The sequence below is a fragment of the Zonotrichia leucophrys genome, chromosome 5 (assembly GCF_028769735.1).
Source record: "Zonotrichia leucophrys gambelii isolate GWCS_2022_RI chromosome 5, RI_Zleu_2.0, whole genome shotgun sequence".
NCBI classification, from domain to species: domain Eukaryota; kingdom Metazoa; phylum Chordata; class Aves; order Passeriformes; family Passerellidae; genus Zonotrichia; species Zonotrichia leucophrys.
The window spans coordinates 26,004,442-26,021,743 of record NC_088175.1 but is presented as its reverse complement, the minus strand read 5'-3'; the positions used below and the strand labels follow the sequence as shown (position 1 = coordinate 26,021,743).

Here is a 17,302-nt window from a genome sequence, read left to right as displayed (position 1 = left end):
GAAACCTTGAGTATAGCCCAGTAAGGCCTGCATACTATTTTAGTGATAAGCTGAGCAATAAGTACAGAAACACAGCTACTCATTAAAAATCCCTATTTTGATTTTCTATGTTTTCCAGTCTTTTTTATAGATGCTGCTAAGTGACAAAAAGCCAGGTGTTTATAGATTACAACTTAAGAAAAGGCAGAAATTTCTTTCAATTAACAAGCTGTAATATTTTTTTTTTTAATCCATCAACAAGAAAGCTGTAATTTTTTTTAAATCTGTCAACAGGAAAATTATCTGATCAGTTCAAAAAGAGAGAGTATGCTGCTAAATGTATTTTCTGAAGAGTGTCCTTTTTTTAGTTTCGCTTTTACAGAAATTTTATGGTTAAATATGGTTAAATATCCATAGTAGGCTTGAGAAAAAAAAAAAGAGTCATCCTCATCTGAGCAAGAGGGGAAAGTTAAATATGACAAAGCTACTGGATTTATCATCTTTTAGTTTTACTCTATGACATACAGATGGAATTTTTATTAAAAGAAAAAAAAAAAGGAGAAATAGAAAACGTTTGTCCAACCTGGTGTTTGTGGAAGACTGTACAGACAAATGGAAAACCAGCATTACTTCAATATAACAAACACCTGAAAACTTTTGATACTTATACAAAGAGATGTGTCATCTGATTTTGCTACCACTGTAATTAGAAAGTAACATCAAACAGCTGAGATTAAATATTTGCCAGAGATTCAGATTTGCTTATATTTTCTAAGGTTTCTCTTTTTAAAACAATATCTAGGGAAAAAAGGCAAATAGAAATTAAAATTACTCATTTCTACCATCTGTCCCAATTTCTCTATGTGTGAACATTCATAAAGGAGAGAAGGTACAGACCAAATTATGCTCTTTAAACTTCGTCTCTGTTATTTAAGTTTGCAGAAAAATGTGTGTCCATCAAAGTTTCTTAGTAAATATATATATATATATATACACTTAGGTCTGCAGTTGTCTGGTAGAAATTATCTGCCTTTACAGCTTTAATCCTCTCCTCAGCGTCATTAAAGCAATTGTATCTGTTTGGTCAGGACAGCCTGTAGATCAGAATGAGGATAAATAGAGAACAGAGACTTAGGATGTGTGGAGTCTCGGTGCACTGTCAGACTGATTTAATTCTGAGAGGAAGGTTGAGGGGTTCTATCCTGTTTTGATATTCACACATAAACAATAATATTTGGAATTTCATACCTTCAACCTCTTGCTGTCATGCCAAAATAAAATCTGGTTTGTTCTGTTAAAATAGCTACATACTGAAACATTATGCCAACATCCTAACATCTGAGCCAGATATTTCCAATTATTTACATAGCCATAAAAGACCGATTCCAAGGAAAACTTACACAGTGTGAGATCAGAGTACTGGCCAAAAAAAAAAATAAAGGTGAGCCCAGAGCATTCATCCCTGCAATATGGTTTTGAGGTGCTACTAGTGGACACAGGGAGAGGAGCACCACCACTGTAAGGTTTATCCCTTTATCTCATATGGCACCACAAACACTTGATCTCTTCTGATTTGCAAATGTTTCTAAAAATCCATGGAATTTGGACTCTACAGATAATATTTCTTTCATGACAAAAATATATGTAATATATGTATACATAACATTCAGGAATAATTTGGCAAACCAATTGTTTTGAGGACAATGCCAAGACAACATAACTTTTTCTGCAAAGCCTGTACATTAAAAAACCCCTCTACTTCTACCAAAAACATAACATTAAGGAAGGTGTAAGATGGATGGTGATTTCAAAACAAAGATCAAGCAACAACATGATGAAGACATCTATGACTTTAAGCTCAGGATATTTTCTGTATCTATAAAAATATTAATTATTACCAAAGCATACTGAAAAAAAAATAATCAGAACGCTAAACAGAAATTAAGTACCTTCAATGCTCTGTGGACCAACAAGATTGGTAGCCTGGTGTGCTGGATATTCTACCCGGGGTCTGGCAATGCCCAACTGCTCCATAACCCCATGGAGCAGCCTCTGTATATCTGCTTCAGTAACCCTGTCAGGTGTCCTGGGGCTGTGGCTAAAAGCTGAAGCCAATCCAAATGCCAGCAGAAACACCATGTTGCAAAGCAAGGTAGACACCATAGTGGCAGCCACTTTCATCCTGTCAAAAAGAAAGGAGTTTGATTATAAATTATAGGAGGGGGGAAAAGGTCCAATATATGTGGTGGAGATAACACCTGATCCTACTACTGTACTTTACTACCTCAGGTTCTAGGGCACTCCAGCCAGCTGGAAACTGGGTGGGGAGAGCCATAGGGTAGATATTTTCTTATCTTCTAAAAGAAATATTAAGCAGCAAACTGCAATATCAATTTGCTGATTTCCATTTCTCCGTAACATTAACAGTCATTGCTAACAAAACGAATCCACTTTTTCATTTGACAAGAATAGATCATCCACTCCACCACCCACCCCTCCACCCCCTCCATGTTTACTATGCTATTTATAAAGCTCTGGTCTAAAAGCCAAGAACTCTTCATTCCAGGAATTGTGTTTTCCAGGCTCTGTTCTTTCATTGCCTGGAAAATCAACAATACGAGACTGCCGAACAACCTGGATGTATTTGGTTTGCACCTTAAGACAAAAGGCTTCCGATGTCGTATGCACCGTCTTTCCCAGCTGAAGCAAATATGTTTGTTTCCTTGAATCTCTTTCACTAAATGGCAGCACAGTGTAGTTTAATTAGGAAAAAAAAAACCAACAAAGCCAACAACAAAAAAAGCCCACAACAAGCAAGTACCGCTTACGGTCATCTGATAGGCTGAATTTTAATCAGAATGTTTGTTTTCTTAAAGCTCCTTTCCCCGTCACATCAGAGTCTAACTGAAATGCATCACTTGCAGTCCCCTGGATAAACAAACCCCCCGAGTTCCCCTTTTATTCCTCAACACACGCACAGCCGCCTGATTTCTTCACGCCAGACGTTTAAAGATGCTCCAGTGCTCCAGCCTCCGGCGCAAGGCACCTGGAAACGTTTTTGAGGCAAAAATGGCTGAAAACCCCCAAGCTGGGAACATTCCCCGCTCCGCCTGTGCGCGGCTCCCCCGCCGCACCACGCTCCTCCCGCAGCCCTCCCGCTCCATGGCCGCGGGAGCCGCCGCTGCGGGGGAAAATCTGCATTTCATAGAGCATCCCCGCTGACCCCCGCACCGTCGCGCCCCGGAGAGCCGGGCCGGGATCCCCTCCCCTCTGCCGGGCCGGTATCAGCTCGGAGCCGCCGGACCGGAGCGCCCCGCTCACCTCCCGCTCCCAGCGCGGCTCTGCGGGGGCGGCGGCTCCGCGGCCGCGCATCCTCCGTGCGCAGCCACGGCCGGAGGGAACGGCCCGCGGTGCCGCCGCCACCGAGCGCTGCTGTGTCCCACAGACACACAAAGCTCGGGGGGTATTAAAAACCTCCCTTCTTAACCTAACGGACTGAAAATGAAACTGAAGGGTTTTGATGCATTAATGGTGACAGAAATAAGATATTGGATATTCCCGGGAGAGCATCCATCTTCCTGCTGTGATTTCTGTCTCTAGAATAACATGATCAGTGGTTTATTACAGGGTGATAGTGTTACCTAACTGCAGGTTTGCAGGGCAGCAACACAGCAACCATCTCCAAGGATTTGGAGGTAAACAGCTCCAGACTAGGCAAATGTAGACACATCATCCAGAGCGGAGGTTATCAAGAAGATAACTACGACAGTATCTTGCTAAATGGAGTCTCTCATCTAACACAGCTTGGCAAAACAGTAGCTTCTAAAGGTTGTTTTATGGATCACGCCTTCACTGTTACTCAGGGGAATGCATCACATCCCAGTTTAATATAACTATCCACAGAAAAACTCTGAATTATACCCCATAAACCACAACATTCCATGGAATACATTTGCACGTGTAGATTTTTTTGTTTTGTTTTTTTTTTTTTGACTGGTCTCTGGTACATTATGCAAGGTGTAACTTGCAGGATTTAGCAGTAGGGACTTCCAGTTGGCATCTAGTTTCTTTCTGCAAAACCTAATCAACTTCATATAAAGGGCTGTATGGCCAAACTGTTCTGCAAAACTTCTAAAAACAGAATTTGAACTTTTTCAGCTACAGCTTTCTTTGTCAGGGCCCTTCCAAATTCCCCCTAAGCCAAGTTTAGATGTTTCAGGACTAGCTTACTGCACCACATAGGATAATATTAATATGTACCAAATATTTTGAATGCTAATGCAGCTTTGACAATCACAAGTCCTAGTCTTCTAAATAAAAATCAGTGTGACCCCTCACTATTACAGGAGTCAGACCTCATTTTCTTCCTGACACTGTGTTTATCTCCTTCTGTCCTATTTCCAGCTCGTACCACCTTGCCATGACCGCTGAAGTTGTTTTGCTGATCCTTACTTATACCTCCATGAGATGATTTAAACCCTGGTGCTCTGGTGCCTGCTCAGCCTATGGAGGGATCTGCCAGCAGGTAGGGGCACGTTGCCAGGAGAAGCAGCCTCCTCTCTGGATGGTGGTGAGCTGCCTTATTCACTCCTTTACTTCATCAAACTGAAGCTTCCCATTCTTTAGCACACCACCAAGCAATCTGGTTAAGATCTTTGCATGGCTGGCTGCTTGGTATTAGATTGTACAGCAATGTAGCAAGAGTGAGGCAGGAGTTTTCCACAGATCGAGCTGACCCAATTCAACTTGCAAGTTGGTGGATAAATGGTGCAGGAGACAGGGAAAAGAACTTTTCTTTTGACTATTTTGACTAACATATCCTTTCAAGAAGTTCAGAAAGCCACTGCTGATAAGCTATGCTGCATCATGCCTTTTGCTGGTTGTGAGAAGTACCAATATGTAGCTAAGATGAACAAAAAGGACAGCCAGAACAGATTTACTTCTGGCTTCAGTATTTACAGACTTACTAATTTTGGTGTCTACAGTCTGCATATAACAGCATAATCAAACTTTCCAAGTCATTATAGAAGAACAAGCTCAGAAAAGGGAAAAAACAATGGTTTTATTAAAACCAAAAGTATCCAGTGCTTCAGCTGTAACATTTTGCCAATAAGCAATTCACACATATAAAAAGCTAATGAACAGTTTCAAGTGTTTACTCAACTAATTTTACAACTGATGACAGACAAACAGTTTTCATTCCAAAAGATGTAAACATTTGCTTGTGCAAATCAACCTTTAACACGCTATGGCTTCTTACATTCGTCTCTTGCAACACTTTCAGCATCTAAACTCGGCTTCTGCACCACTTAGTTAACATAATTCTACAGCTCTAAAAATAAGTTAAAACTCCCCTCTCATATTAAGATAAAACAATTTTATTATTCATAACTGAAAATACTTGGTACCTACTGCAGACAACAACACTGGATTAAGTTTTAAGACTTCAAATCTTGAATAAATTGCACATTTATTTTCCATGTGTTCTAATAATTCTCCAGTGTGTGTGCATGCATGGATTGCATTTTGAGATTTACCTACTAAACAAGTAAAATACACTCCCAATTCACTCCGACCAAAAAAACCCCACATTGTGTCAAAACAAATAGAGCTCACATGAGGTCCAACTTAGTAGTATCAAGGGGTGCTCCAGTACACTTAAAACTAAAAAAAGTACATAAATTTCACTACTAATACTCAGCATCAAAACACTTCCTTTTATATGTCTGTTTAATTTGCTTTAAATATTTGAGAAATTGTTTTTGAACTTGATACTTAATCTAAATACTGCAAGAAGTTTTGGAAGATGCAGCATAGTTTTAGATGCTGAGATAATCAAAACCTGAGATCTAACACAAACATTTGTGTTAGATTATTTACAGATTAACAGATTATTTTTCTTATAAATCAAATTCATTTAGTTGAACTGACTAGCATTTACAGAATTTTCAGTAAATGAAGAAAACCTCAACATGAAACAAGTTGCTATTTGTACATCTTCACAACTCATTCATTTAAAACAAATGAAATATTACAAATAAAAAGAACTAGGAAAATAACATACAGATTTAGATTTTTCCAAAGGTTAACCAAGTTACAAAGAATCCATTTAGCCATCACATTTGATCTTATAAGTCTACTGGCTTTGCAGTTGGTAGCAGTTTTACATCTGATATTGGATTCTTTGGAGAGCCTCTGTAACGAACTCTCTCTTTTCCTGAAGCACTTCTTGCAATCACAGATTTTCCCGGGCCAGCACCTGGAACACTTACATTTGCATTAACTTGCAAAGTGGATTTAACCATTTCATGATTGGTTAGATCTTCTAGAACAGACTTTGATGGATGAACAGTTGCTTTTTGTTCATGGATTCCAACAGTTCTGAGAGAAGCATCAGCCTTGTCTGATGGATTTAACGGCTTGTAACATGATTTAGATGCTAAGTCTAGCTGCTTACAAGCTACAGAAACTTGGCCACGTGTGCTTTCACTCCTGCGAGGCAAAAGCATGGAATTCTTTGAGGGCTTTTCTGTGCAGGGGAATAAGGCAGAATCATAGCTCAAAGATTTAACAAGTGGTGAACCAACACCATTTGATTTAACCGTGTGAGAGCTTACAGATTGTCTGTTAGCCTCCAAAAGGGAATTAATTCTTCTTACAGACTGTCTAACTGGAGTACGTTGAAACTTCAGGGGCGGATTTGTTTTGCTTGCAGAACTTCTATCATGTAATGAAAGCTGGTTGAACCACTGTATGTGGTCAGAAACCTTCCCATGGTCAGAAACAGTTGATGTTTTAGTTAAAACTTTACCCGAATTTTCAGCTTTCAAGTATTGGTTGCTCATTTCATTTTGTGATTTAGGCAACTGTGAAGTAGGCAGCTGTCCTGCCAAAGAAGGTTTAGCAGTACCCTCTTCCAAATTACAGCACTTCACCATACAGATTTCAGCTGTTTCTGAGTGAATTAATTCTATTTCCTCTTTTCTTCCAGAGAAATCTGATTTGTGTAAGTCATCTTTTGTTGAACTGTTCTCAACAGTAAACTTATCTTCCTTGGCTAGTACTTGAGGCATAGGAAGTTCTTTTACTTTATCTGGTTTCGGGACCTGAAGTTCAACCTCAGTAGAAGTTTTGAAGTTTCTTTTCTCCAAAATGTCAATTTCCTCTTTTTTTAATTGATGTTTATCAGCAGCAGAAGATGGATTAAATGGGTGCAACAGCTCTCTGGATTTTACATTTGCTAGATTTTCAGAAATTTCTTCCACTAACAATTCTTCTGCAGAACTGAGCCCTGAGGGACATGGACTTTCATTTAATATTTCACTTGCTACAACTGAGAGGGATGATTTCTTATCACCTATCAAATTGTGAAGAATACTCCCAGATGCAGAGAAGGCTTGCTTAACTTTCAGTAATGTTTCTGCAGTTGAATTACTTTCATCTTCACACAGCACAAGTTCCAAGTTGTTGTCTTCTTTGCTTACAGTTGCAGATTTGAATTCATCTGGAATAACTGGTGGCTTTCCAAATATCAAAACAGATTCTGAAGAGCTGGCTCCCATTTCAGAGTGTCCAGGCAGAATTTGCTCATTCTTGCTGATCACCTGAGAATCCGTAAGAGCAGGACTGTTCCATGACATTCGGTGAACTACTTTATTGTGACATTTTGGAGTTAGCAAGTTTTCTTCTGACTTGCTTACATTCCTTGAACCTTAAAATATATACAGCATTTAGGAATAATTTATTGTGATTTTAATAACCATAGACAAAATTCTTACTGAAAAATAATTATCAAAGCAGCATTGAATTTAAAGATGCTATTATGCCCTTAAACTTCAGAAATGTAAAAAAAGGTTATATTATTAAGTGAAATAGCGCATCTCCTCTTGTTTAACTAAGAGAGGTACTAAGATACATTAGAAACACAGCTTGTTCTAAATCAATTATTTTTCCCAAGAAGCCATTAACATGTAAGTCACTTCTGACTTAGCTAGAAGCATACTTTTAATCCAATTGCTTTTATACTTTTATCCATAAAGTTGCTTTTGCAAAGTAAAAATAGTTTTCCCCATCTAATATATTTGGTTAGGCAATCACCTTTCTTAGGGAATTTTTCATTGACATACGGGCTGAAGAGTACGTCTCTTCTTGCACATTCCGTTCTGCCTTCCAAACCTTGCTGACTTGCAAGACGCCTTCCAATATTTTCTGATCTATTGCCAGCTGCAGATCCTGATACAATATTCTTGAACAAACAAAAAGTGTTAATTGCTTTATATAAAACTTGCAATTTGGAATCTCATTTACAGATGAAACTTCAGGAAAGCACTACACAAATCAGCCACAGCAGCCTTTTCTTGGCCATACTTCCCCTCTGCAGGCCCAGGAGGGGAAGAGCCTCCCTGCAGTCAGGCAGACTCAATCCCACTGTGAACAGTGACTGAGCAGTGCCAGGTCAGACACTCTGACACACACTGATCACAAGCGTGGTGGGTTGATCCCAACAAGCAGGCAAGCTCCCATCCATCCACTTGCTCATTTTCCCCATTCCCCAACAGGATGAGGGAGAGAATTGGAAAGATGAAAAGGGACACACAAACACCACAGACAAAAAAACCCAAACCCACACAGGATGCAAAGGTCATCACTTACAACAGTCAGGCCAGTTCTCAGTAAGCCTCTGAGCAGTGGCTACTTTCCACAAATTATCCCCATCCCATTTTTACTGGTAAGATTAACATTACATGGCAAGGAATTGCTCCTAGGTCAATTCAGGGCTCCCTCAGTGTCTTGCCCCATGCCAGTCAAACACAGTACAAGCTGATCTGTTACTGCTACGCATCTAAACCTCAAGCTTCTTCTCAAGCAGGTTCAATTAACACTGGGATCCCTCCATTACTAAATACATCCTTCCTGCTCCTGAAAAGCAATGCCCCAAACTGTGAATTAAAATCTACAGTCTAATGGGAGGACTGGGGACTTACCACTTCTCTGTTGCTTTTCCCCAAACCAAATTTCAAGCGTAAAGACCTACGAACCATTTCTTTTCGGCTTATTTTTGGAGAAAAACAACCTGTCTTTCCTGATTCAACCCTGAAGGGACACAAGGGAAGAAGGGACAAATTCTTTAGGAGGACAAAGAAAACACCCTAATATTTATTCACAGTTATTTCCTTCTGTTTTACTTATTTTATTGCCTTCTTGCCCACCTTTCTTTAATAGGCACAGAAAGCTACAATACCAGATCTTATTTTATTTTGAGCTCAATTTCGACATCAGAAGGTCTGGCGGTTATAAGACTACTATAAAAATTTACCAAACCCAATATTTTTAGGGACAGATTGAGGTCATTATTCAAGGGGTATAGACACACCTTTCCAATTTATCTTTAGGTTTTGAGAGTTAATTACCTGTATAGTTTTTTGCTCGCAAGTCTTTTACTTCTTCTATTCCCTGTACTGGACACATGATTTTCACCCATGGTTGAAGGAGATAGTGAGGCTTGTGATGAATCAAGACACACACAAGGACTTGCTTCAAACTGAACTACAGGGACAAAATTGTATTTATATGAACTTAAAATAGTCACATTTTTTTCAGATAAAGACTTACAAGTTAACAATAAAGAACAGGTTTTTAAACAGGACAATTTTTTTGCTTATTTTGTAGAGTGCTGCCTTGAAATTACTTTGATTTCTGCCTTAAAATTAAACAAAGCTGTTGCTTGTAGCATCCATAAAAGTGGCTGGAATGCAATTAATTGCAGGCTACAGATATCACTACCTCAAATAAGTCTCCACAATATTATCATCAGATCAGTTCCTCAAATTTAAGAGCTCAGAACAAAAAATTAGACTTAGCCTCATTATTATTTGAAGTGTGCATTATTATTTGAATTGCTACCTTATAAAACATCATTGCTTTTGTTTGCTTATCCATAGAAACATGGAGAACATGAAATGATTTAATAAAAAAAGCACTAAGCTTTATAACACTTATTGGATGGGGGGGGGGTGGGAATCAAGCAAAACAGCCAATCTAGAAATATCCTTTCACTCTAACTTCAGATGGCAGAACATAAAAGAATGAAATAAAATAAAACAGGATTCTCAGAATAGCTTGATTGTTGGAAGCACTCTAGTAGAATAAAGTGGTACTAAAGCATTGTCAAACCAAAGTAAAATTTTCTCCAGAGTTTTGAGATGTAGCATCTAGAGGAAAAACAAGAGGTGATAGGACACAAGAAAGAAGCTTTATAAAAGCAACAATTACATTTCTCATAGAGCTAGGATCAGCTATTTATGCATTTAGGAGACAAAAGGCTACAACTTCCAAAAGGTTGGAAGCATAGGCAGTCTTCATGGATTTGTGCACCAAGAAAAAAAAGCATAACCTGAGTGATGATAGAGAGTAAAAAAGGTAAAAGGACATCAGGATTGCAAGTATGAGAGATTAACAGAACAAAAAAACAAGCAAGAGAATTTGGCTTTTGCTCAGTCTATGTAACATGAGTTACCAATGAACATAAACATACACTGTTTACCAAGATGGGGAAGTAGTGCAAGGAACACTTTAGCAATGAGCATCAAAGACTGTCTAACAAGAACAAATGGCTCCACTCAAATTAAGAGCCACCAACATTCACTAAAAGCAGCAAAGAAAAAGTAACAGCACTGTACCTGATGCTGGTGTTGAGCTGCTGTTAAATATGCTACTTGGTAAAAACTCAAATGCAAAATTGTGCTTAAAAGAGCGTCTCTTCTTGCTGGACAAGCCCTGAGAGCAATCAGTTGGAAGTTTCCTCTTGGTACTTGGAGTAAGAACCACCGGAGTCGCTGATGAAAGGACTGAAATTAAGAAAACCAAATCTGCAATAATAGCTTAAAAGCTGGAGAGTTTAGTAAATAGTTGTTTTGGGTTTTTAACTCTGAAAAAAGCTTAGCCAAAGTGCATGCATTTTGAACATGCAAAGCAATCAGTATAGCTTAGGGTTGGATTTTTTATTTTGTTGGGTTTTTTGCAAGTTTAGAGTACCAGATAGCAAAATCCAAACCCACAGATCAATAAAACAATATAGGCATTAGGAGGAAGTAAATGTAAAGTCATCTGCCGAAAGCTTTAGAGACAGTAAGTGTGAAAGAATTTTAGTCCTGGCAGATTCATTCCAGGGATGATTAAATGCTGCACTACTGCACTGAGGCCATAGTGGTTTATTAGCTAGAAAGCACAATTTTGGTTGGGTAATCCCCACAGAGCTAAACCACACAGTCCACTACTGCAGTGATTGTAGCTGCTCCAAGAATTACAGTAAATGCAGTATCCTCAATAAATATGTAACTATATTCCATTTTAAACAATTTAAACTTAATCACTAGCCTTCAACTGAGTTCTAATTCTTTAGTTAAAATATTATTGAATATAGTTAACAAATCCAGAAGATACTGCATGGGCTTTACTCAGTACAAATACACCAGTACCTACCGCTGCTGTCTTGTTGAGGTGTAGTGGAGGGGGTTCTGTTAGATTTAAATTTATTCAATGCTCCACTAACAATATCTGAAATGCAAGACACACCGAGCAATCAAATTTAAATGTGAAGCCTGTCTTGCTCTATTTTCAACTCACACTTAACTCATATTTTTTTTTCAGGGAGAAAGAAAGTAAATCAGTTTAAATGTTGTTTTATGTACAGAATTATCATAACCCAGATCTTCCCACCAACATAGTTTTTATTGCTTTCACAATAGCTGAAAAATCTATTTTTCTTAAAATAAACATTATTTTAAAAAACCAAACAAAAAACCCAACAAACAAACAAACAGAGCAGAGAAGTACAACACACATTAAAGTACCATTTCAAAATTAGCAACAACAAACCAACCCTATAGCCTTCTGCAACAGGATCTGAAGTTGACTCAACAAAAAGCCAAAACATTAATTTGGCTATACAAATCCAAAATAGCTTCTTTAGTAGACAAGAGAAGAAAACTCTGAGTAAATATACAATAATGTGATTACTGAAGTCTTATATACATTTTTCAAATCAAACCCAACCAGTTTTGAAGACATCTGTTCTGCTTGTGGAAGAAGCAAGTGCTTAGGGTCAGACTACCTGAAGTCTAAATTCTGGTTTTGGCTTTAAAAGTTCCACAAAACATACCTACCCCCAACACTTCGGTGCCTCCTCCTCTTACATTCACTGGGAGATTCATTTTCACTGTCCTCGTGGCCCCACAGTGAGGGAGTAGATTGAAAGACATCAACACCCAACATGGAAGGAATCTTTTCCAAGATAAATTCTGGTACTTGTCCTGGAATAGTTAAGAGATACTTTTTTTTAATGATTCTTTAAAGTAGAAAAGAAAAGCTGCACACACAGGGTGGTGCACTGAGACAGGCTGATAAGCATTTATCACCTTACCGATTTCCGCTGCGTGGTCAATAAGTGTTTCCACAACAGCAGCTTGCAAGCGAATTTTTTTCTCTGTACTACTGGACATCTTTTCATTTTCATTCGAGTGCAAGAGGTTGGGAGCAAAAATCACTGCCAGATTACTGCTATCCATTCTGTTTTCATTGGATCTTAACAAGAAAAGGTTTTTTAAATTCAAATTATTAGATAATATAAACAGCGGAGAAAGAAAAGACCAAATAAGACAAATGCAGTTAAAAAAATAAAAACGGACTCATTCCCTGGAGTGCTTATACAACAAGATTAATGTACAGATTTATGCATTCCAAGCCAGATAATTGAGCAACTATGTTTACTGAAATCAAGAAGTTCTAGAACCCTCTCAGTTTTCGGGAATGCAAGGTATCAAATTATGGTAATTCTGCTGAACAAAGTTTGAATAAAGTCAAGTCTCCAGTTAATTAAGTTTTCATAAAGAAAACCTTGGATTTATGAAATAAAAGACTATGACTGAATTAAGTAAATATCTGCACATATCAAAGTTTAAAATGGCAAACCACTCACAAAGTTACAGCACTTGCCTGGACAGAGAAGCAGTTAAGGGAATTCAGAGCTGTTTACAAGCACAGCCTTTACACTGACCTTAAGGACACAGCTCTCAGAAAGTTGAAAAAGTATCTCAAAGCTGCAATTGTTCTGTCAGCCATCAAACAGGACAGCAACACGGTTGCAGTCTTCTTCTCATTTCCAAGCTGCTGAGCTTTGCATAGGCCTTCCTGCAGGTGAGGTGGAAGGATGGGTTCTGGCAGCTCTCTAAAGAACTGTTTGAGAAGCCCTGCAACATCACATGGTAGTGCAGCCGAGAGGCAGTTTTCACCTTGATCCAGTTTGCTCTGAAATTTTACACAAGAAACACAATTTAAAGTCTTCAGCATATTGTCAGATTTCTAAATTTGGGCAGTAATGCCCTAGCCCTTGTCACAACAGACAGCCATACCTTCCCCACTGTTAGTTTCAGCCTTCTCATGTTTTACTCAACTACATTATTGACGATGAGACACAGGCAAGGTTGTCAGATCATATGTATTAATTTAGAGGCTTCCCATCCTCCCTCCACCAGGAGAACACTGCTAAACAAGTATCCTCATAGCATCCAGTGTGCACAAATTCTAATGGGTTTGTTTGGTCTCAAACTATTCTCATCACCTGGAAGGCAAGATATTTAAAAGGCAAAAAAAGGTGAAGCCTGCCAGCTTCTGGACTAGATCTCCTATCATTTCTAAAGCAGGCAATGTTACCTATCTATTTCCAGTATCAGAACTTGAATATGACTGAAAAGAGTCCAAAAATTAGAACATGGCCAAGTGAAAATGCAGCTTATTAAGAAAAAAAGAGCAGCTTTAGAGAATACCTTTAAAGCTTTTAAGCGAACAAGAGATCCAGACTTTCTGAAGAGTCCCTCAGTATGAACATATTCTTCCAAATATTCACACGTATCAACGAGAAAGCTGAGAAAAGAACAGTAACAGTTTTGTGCTCAGAATAAAGCCTGGGGTTTTCCCACAAAAACTATTTCATCATTTTTTGTTAAACTTAGATTATAGAATAACTTCCCCAAATTACAAGAGTATAAAGAAATACATCTGAATAAGAGCTCTGAATTCCCTGTCTAACTTCTGCATCCCTCCTTTTCCACATGGAATCATTCTTACAACCCCCAGAAGGTCCAGCAGGCATGGAACAAATATTACATTCTTTCTTCTGACAAAGGTTCAATACCACAAAGAAAGCAAAATAAGCACAAAATCTAAAAATACATTGTTATTTTACCTTGGAATATAACCATACTCCGGCACAAGTGATTGTGGCAACGCATGAAAAGATATTCCAAAGATTTTACCCTGAAATACAAAATCCAAATATTGTCACTCAAAAGTTGAAATAATTATCAACCACATGTTGCAAAGAAGCACACATTCCACAAGTAGACATTAAGGGTAGTTAAGACAAAAAACAAAGTCTTTCAGATAAGACAGATAAGAGGTATTGTCTGGAAAAGCAGTGTCATCTCCAGAGATCTAAAACTGATTCTAGTGGCAGGTAACACCCTAGATGATTGTGAAAGAGTAGAAAGCATTTCTGCAGTATGTTCTACACTTCTTATTTTACAATAAGTTAGTTTTCTTATAAGATTCACAAATCAATAAGGATATTAACCAGATTGCTTGGGAATCTCACCTTAGTTTTTCAAATTGACTATATCCTATTTTTCTTAAAAATCAAGACAAGACAATTAAAATAACTTTTGTTAAAATAAATTTTTCCTCATCTCAGACACTCAAGATTGCTCTTTTAGGAAGGATTCAATGCAACAGAACAATCTAGACAACTGATCAGTACCTCATATTTAGTACTTGTTCTTAAAATTCTGCTCTCTACTGCCTTACAGCAAGACATTAGAGTATGTTACATATTAGAAAATGAGTAAAGCTCATCAGTCATTACTACTGATGTTCACCCACAGCACCAACAATTTCTACATCCTAGAACTTCTACTTTATGTGCTTATGTTTACAGAACATGCAAGGCAGTCCCTCTCCCAGCCAGAAGAGGACGGGGATTATGCCCAACTTGTTCTTAGAGCTGAATGCAAACTGTTAGTCATTCACAGCTGAAACTCAACTGCTGCCCATGTCAGGAAAACAGTTAATCAGTAACTAACCCATGGGACCCAATCTAATCTGTCCTACACAAAACAAACATAACAGAGTCAGGAAAGAGAAGCAACACATCTGTCATTGTGTTCCAGGCTGCTACCAAAGCTACAAAAACAAAATTAATTCCAAAGAACATTTTTTCTGTATGCACAAGATTACATACTAGAAAATTCCAGTGATTTGGAATTCAGCATTTAGAATTCCTAACTGACATGCTCACTTCACTAGGTTTTGTTTGAAGTATCAGAAGTTGTGATTTAATTGCTTCTTAATAAATAAGAAAGCCAATAAAATTTTTCTGTATGCACAAGATTACATACTAGAAAATTCCAGTGATTTGGAATTCAGCATTTAGAATTCCTAACTGACATGCTCACTTCACTAGGTTTTGTTTGAAGTATCAGAAGTTGTGATTTAATTGCTTCTTAATAAATAAGAAAGCCAATAAAATTATGTCTGTTCCCTTGTAACAGAAATAAGATATTCCTTGGCAAAACAAATGTTGTTCTGTAGCTTTTCCTACCCTTCTCAGTAGTTAACTATGCATTTTCTTCCTTGCATACAATTTAAGCACTACAGACAGCAACAAGGACAACTTTTATCAAGACATACATATATTGCTCACAGTTCCTATTATCTTCCCTTCAAATGGAAAAGAGTCTATAACCATGTTTGATACTGACAAGGGGAAGAAAACTAATTCCAACTTTACCCTTGCTTTCTCCCTTTCCAAACAACCCACCTCAAGCAAGTCTTCCCAACTTCTTTAGTTTATACTGACCAAGGATTACTGCAGCATTGTGTATTGTCTTCTCAGCCTTACAGAAAGGCTCAGTCTGAGAATGTTCAGCTCTGTGCCTTATCAGTTGCACAGTGATCTTGTTTAGGACTTGACCATGGTCCACATTTTATAAATTAATGAGTTTACCAGAAGATCAATATTCTCTAATGGAACTCAGTGCTGGCATCCATTATAATACGTCAGTTTTAAATAACAGTCATGAGACAGCAAACCCTTCCTTCATCCAATTCAAACCTGATATTTAAGGTCACGGGAGAGATTTCATTCCTGGAACACTGGCAAAGCAAGGCAAGACCTGTCTGTGCCAAATTACTTAGTCATGCTTTATACTAAGAAACTATGCAAATAAAGCCCTTCAAAAAATCCAAAAATCTAAGAAATCACGTAGAAGACACACAGCTTTCAGAAACAACACCGCAGCTATATTTCAAGAAATAACACAATTACTAAGATTTGAATTCCGTCCTGAGCGACATCAGTCACAGTGAAGCACAGAAAGCTCTCGCACGGATCAGAGGCGACCGTGGGTGTTTCAGCGGCCAGCCAGCCCGCGGACAAAAGAGGAACACATCGCCTTCGCCATCTGGCTGCCGAACTGCCGGGGGCGGGGGCAGCCCCGCACGGAGCCGCTGCCTTCCCGAGCCATAACACGGCTCTGTATGGCCCCCGGAGCACGCTGCAGGAAAGGGGGAAAGCTCTTTTCCCATTGCGGGAGGCGATGTCCTTTGGGGGCTGGCAGGAGCCGCTGCATTACAGGAACACCACTGCTGCCGGAAGCAGCGCTCCCGGGACAGGAGCAGCCCCTGCACCCGTGGGAGCTCCGACTCTGCCCAGCCCGGGGAGCGGAGCCCCGGAGCTTCCCCGCCCCGCTCACCTCCGCCGCTGCAGCTCCTGGCGCCTTGGCCGCCGCCAGGCAGCTCCCGCTCTTCACCTTGATCCCGTACGAAGCCCTGAGCTCCTCCAGCACAGCCAGCCGCACCAGCCTCCGCCTCTGCTCCGCCATCCCTGCGCCCCCCGCGCTGTCTCTCCCCAGCCCGGCCCCTCAGACCCCGGCAGGCGCCATGGCGGCTGCGCTCACCGCCCGGCTCAAACCCAGCGCGCGGCCCCGCCCGCGCCTCTCATTGGGCCGCTCGCCGTTCGAAATCAGGCCCCCGCCGCCCAACGGCCACGCAGGGCTGCCCGTCGCGCCTGCCTCCGTGCGCCGCCTCGGAGCCTGCGCAGCCAAGGCTCCGCTCGCCGGCGATCGCGATGGATGCCTAAGGGCCAGGAGGGGCGGGGCGGTGGGAACGTTCTCAGCTCTCCATACCCACAGTGGCTTCAGCCCTCCGACCCCACATCTGCCTCAGCCCTCCGTCCCCACAGTGGCTTCAGCCCTCGGTCCCCACATCTGCC

General features: G+C 39.7%; 2 protein-coding genes across 14 annotated transcripts in view; both read right to left on the bottom strand.

Moving 5' to 3' along the window:
- SCG5 (secretogranin V) overlaps nt 1–3,476 on the bottom strand; it is a 35,433-nt gene extending 31,957 nt beyond the window's left edge. The window contains exons 1-3 of one of the 12 annotated variants that reach the window (XM_064713422.1): nt 3,301–3,405; nt 2,958–3,025; nt 1,929–2,161 (exon numbers count right to left, since the gene is read on the bottom strand). In XM_064713422.1, coding sequence (XP_064569492.1) covers nt 1,929–2,161; nt 2,958–3,025; nt 3,301–3,351 — 352 coding nt within the window. In that variant the 5' untranslated portion in view covers nt 3,352–3,405. Of the gene's footprint in view, nt 1–1,928; nt 2,162–2,263; nt 2,437–2,634; nt 2,712–2,807; nt 3,110–3,210 lie in introns of those variants that run through there. The other 11 variants (XM_064713428.1, XM_064713429.1, XM_064713424.1 and 8 more) reach the window with 11 other exon arrangements.
- Nucleotides 3,477–5,021: 1,545 nt separating this feature from the next.
- Nucleotides 5,022–16,987, bottom strand: ARHGAP11A (Rho GTPase activating protein 11A). 2 transcript variants are annotated; one of them, XM_064713420.1, is made up of 12 exons: nt 16,785–16,987; nt 14,222–14,292; nt 13,803–13,899; nt 13,034–13,284; nt 12,401–12,561; nt 12,144–12,290; nt 11,461–11,535; nt 10,659–10,826; nt 9,390–9,525; nt 8,964–9,072; nt 8,077–8,224; nt 5,022–7,690 (listed from the first exon to the last, which is right to left on the bottom strand). In XM_064713420.1, exons 1-12 carry the CDS (start codon nt 16,911–16,913, stop codon nt 6,108–6,110), a joined length of 3,075 nt encoding a protein of 1,024 aa, XP_064569490.1. In that variant the 5' UTR covers nt 16,914–16,987; the 3' UTR covers nt 5,022–6,107. The 2 variants fall into 2 exon arrangements, with proteins under 2 accessions (XP_064569490.1, XP_064569491.1); XM_064713421.1 differs by lacking the exon at nt 11,461–11,535.
- Between the last annotated feature and the right edge of the window lie 315 nt (nt 16,988–17,302).

Coding starts and splice junctions, on each gene's coding strand:
- ARHGAP11A (XM_064713420.1), bottom strand. CDS start 16,913: ATGGCGGAGCAGAGGCGGAGGCTGGTGCGGCTGGCTGTGCTGGAGGAG. Junction 13,900..14,221: donor GAGTATGGTTATATTCCAAG/GTAAAATAACAA, acceptor TTCTTTTCTCAG/CTTTCTCGTTGATACGTGTG. Junction 9,526..10,658: donor CAGCTCAACACCAGCATCAG/GTACAGTGCTGT, acceptor TTGTCCCTGTAG/TTCAGTTTGAAGCAAGTCCT.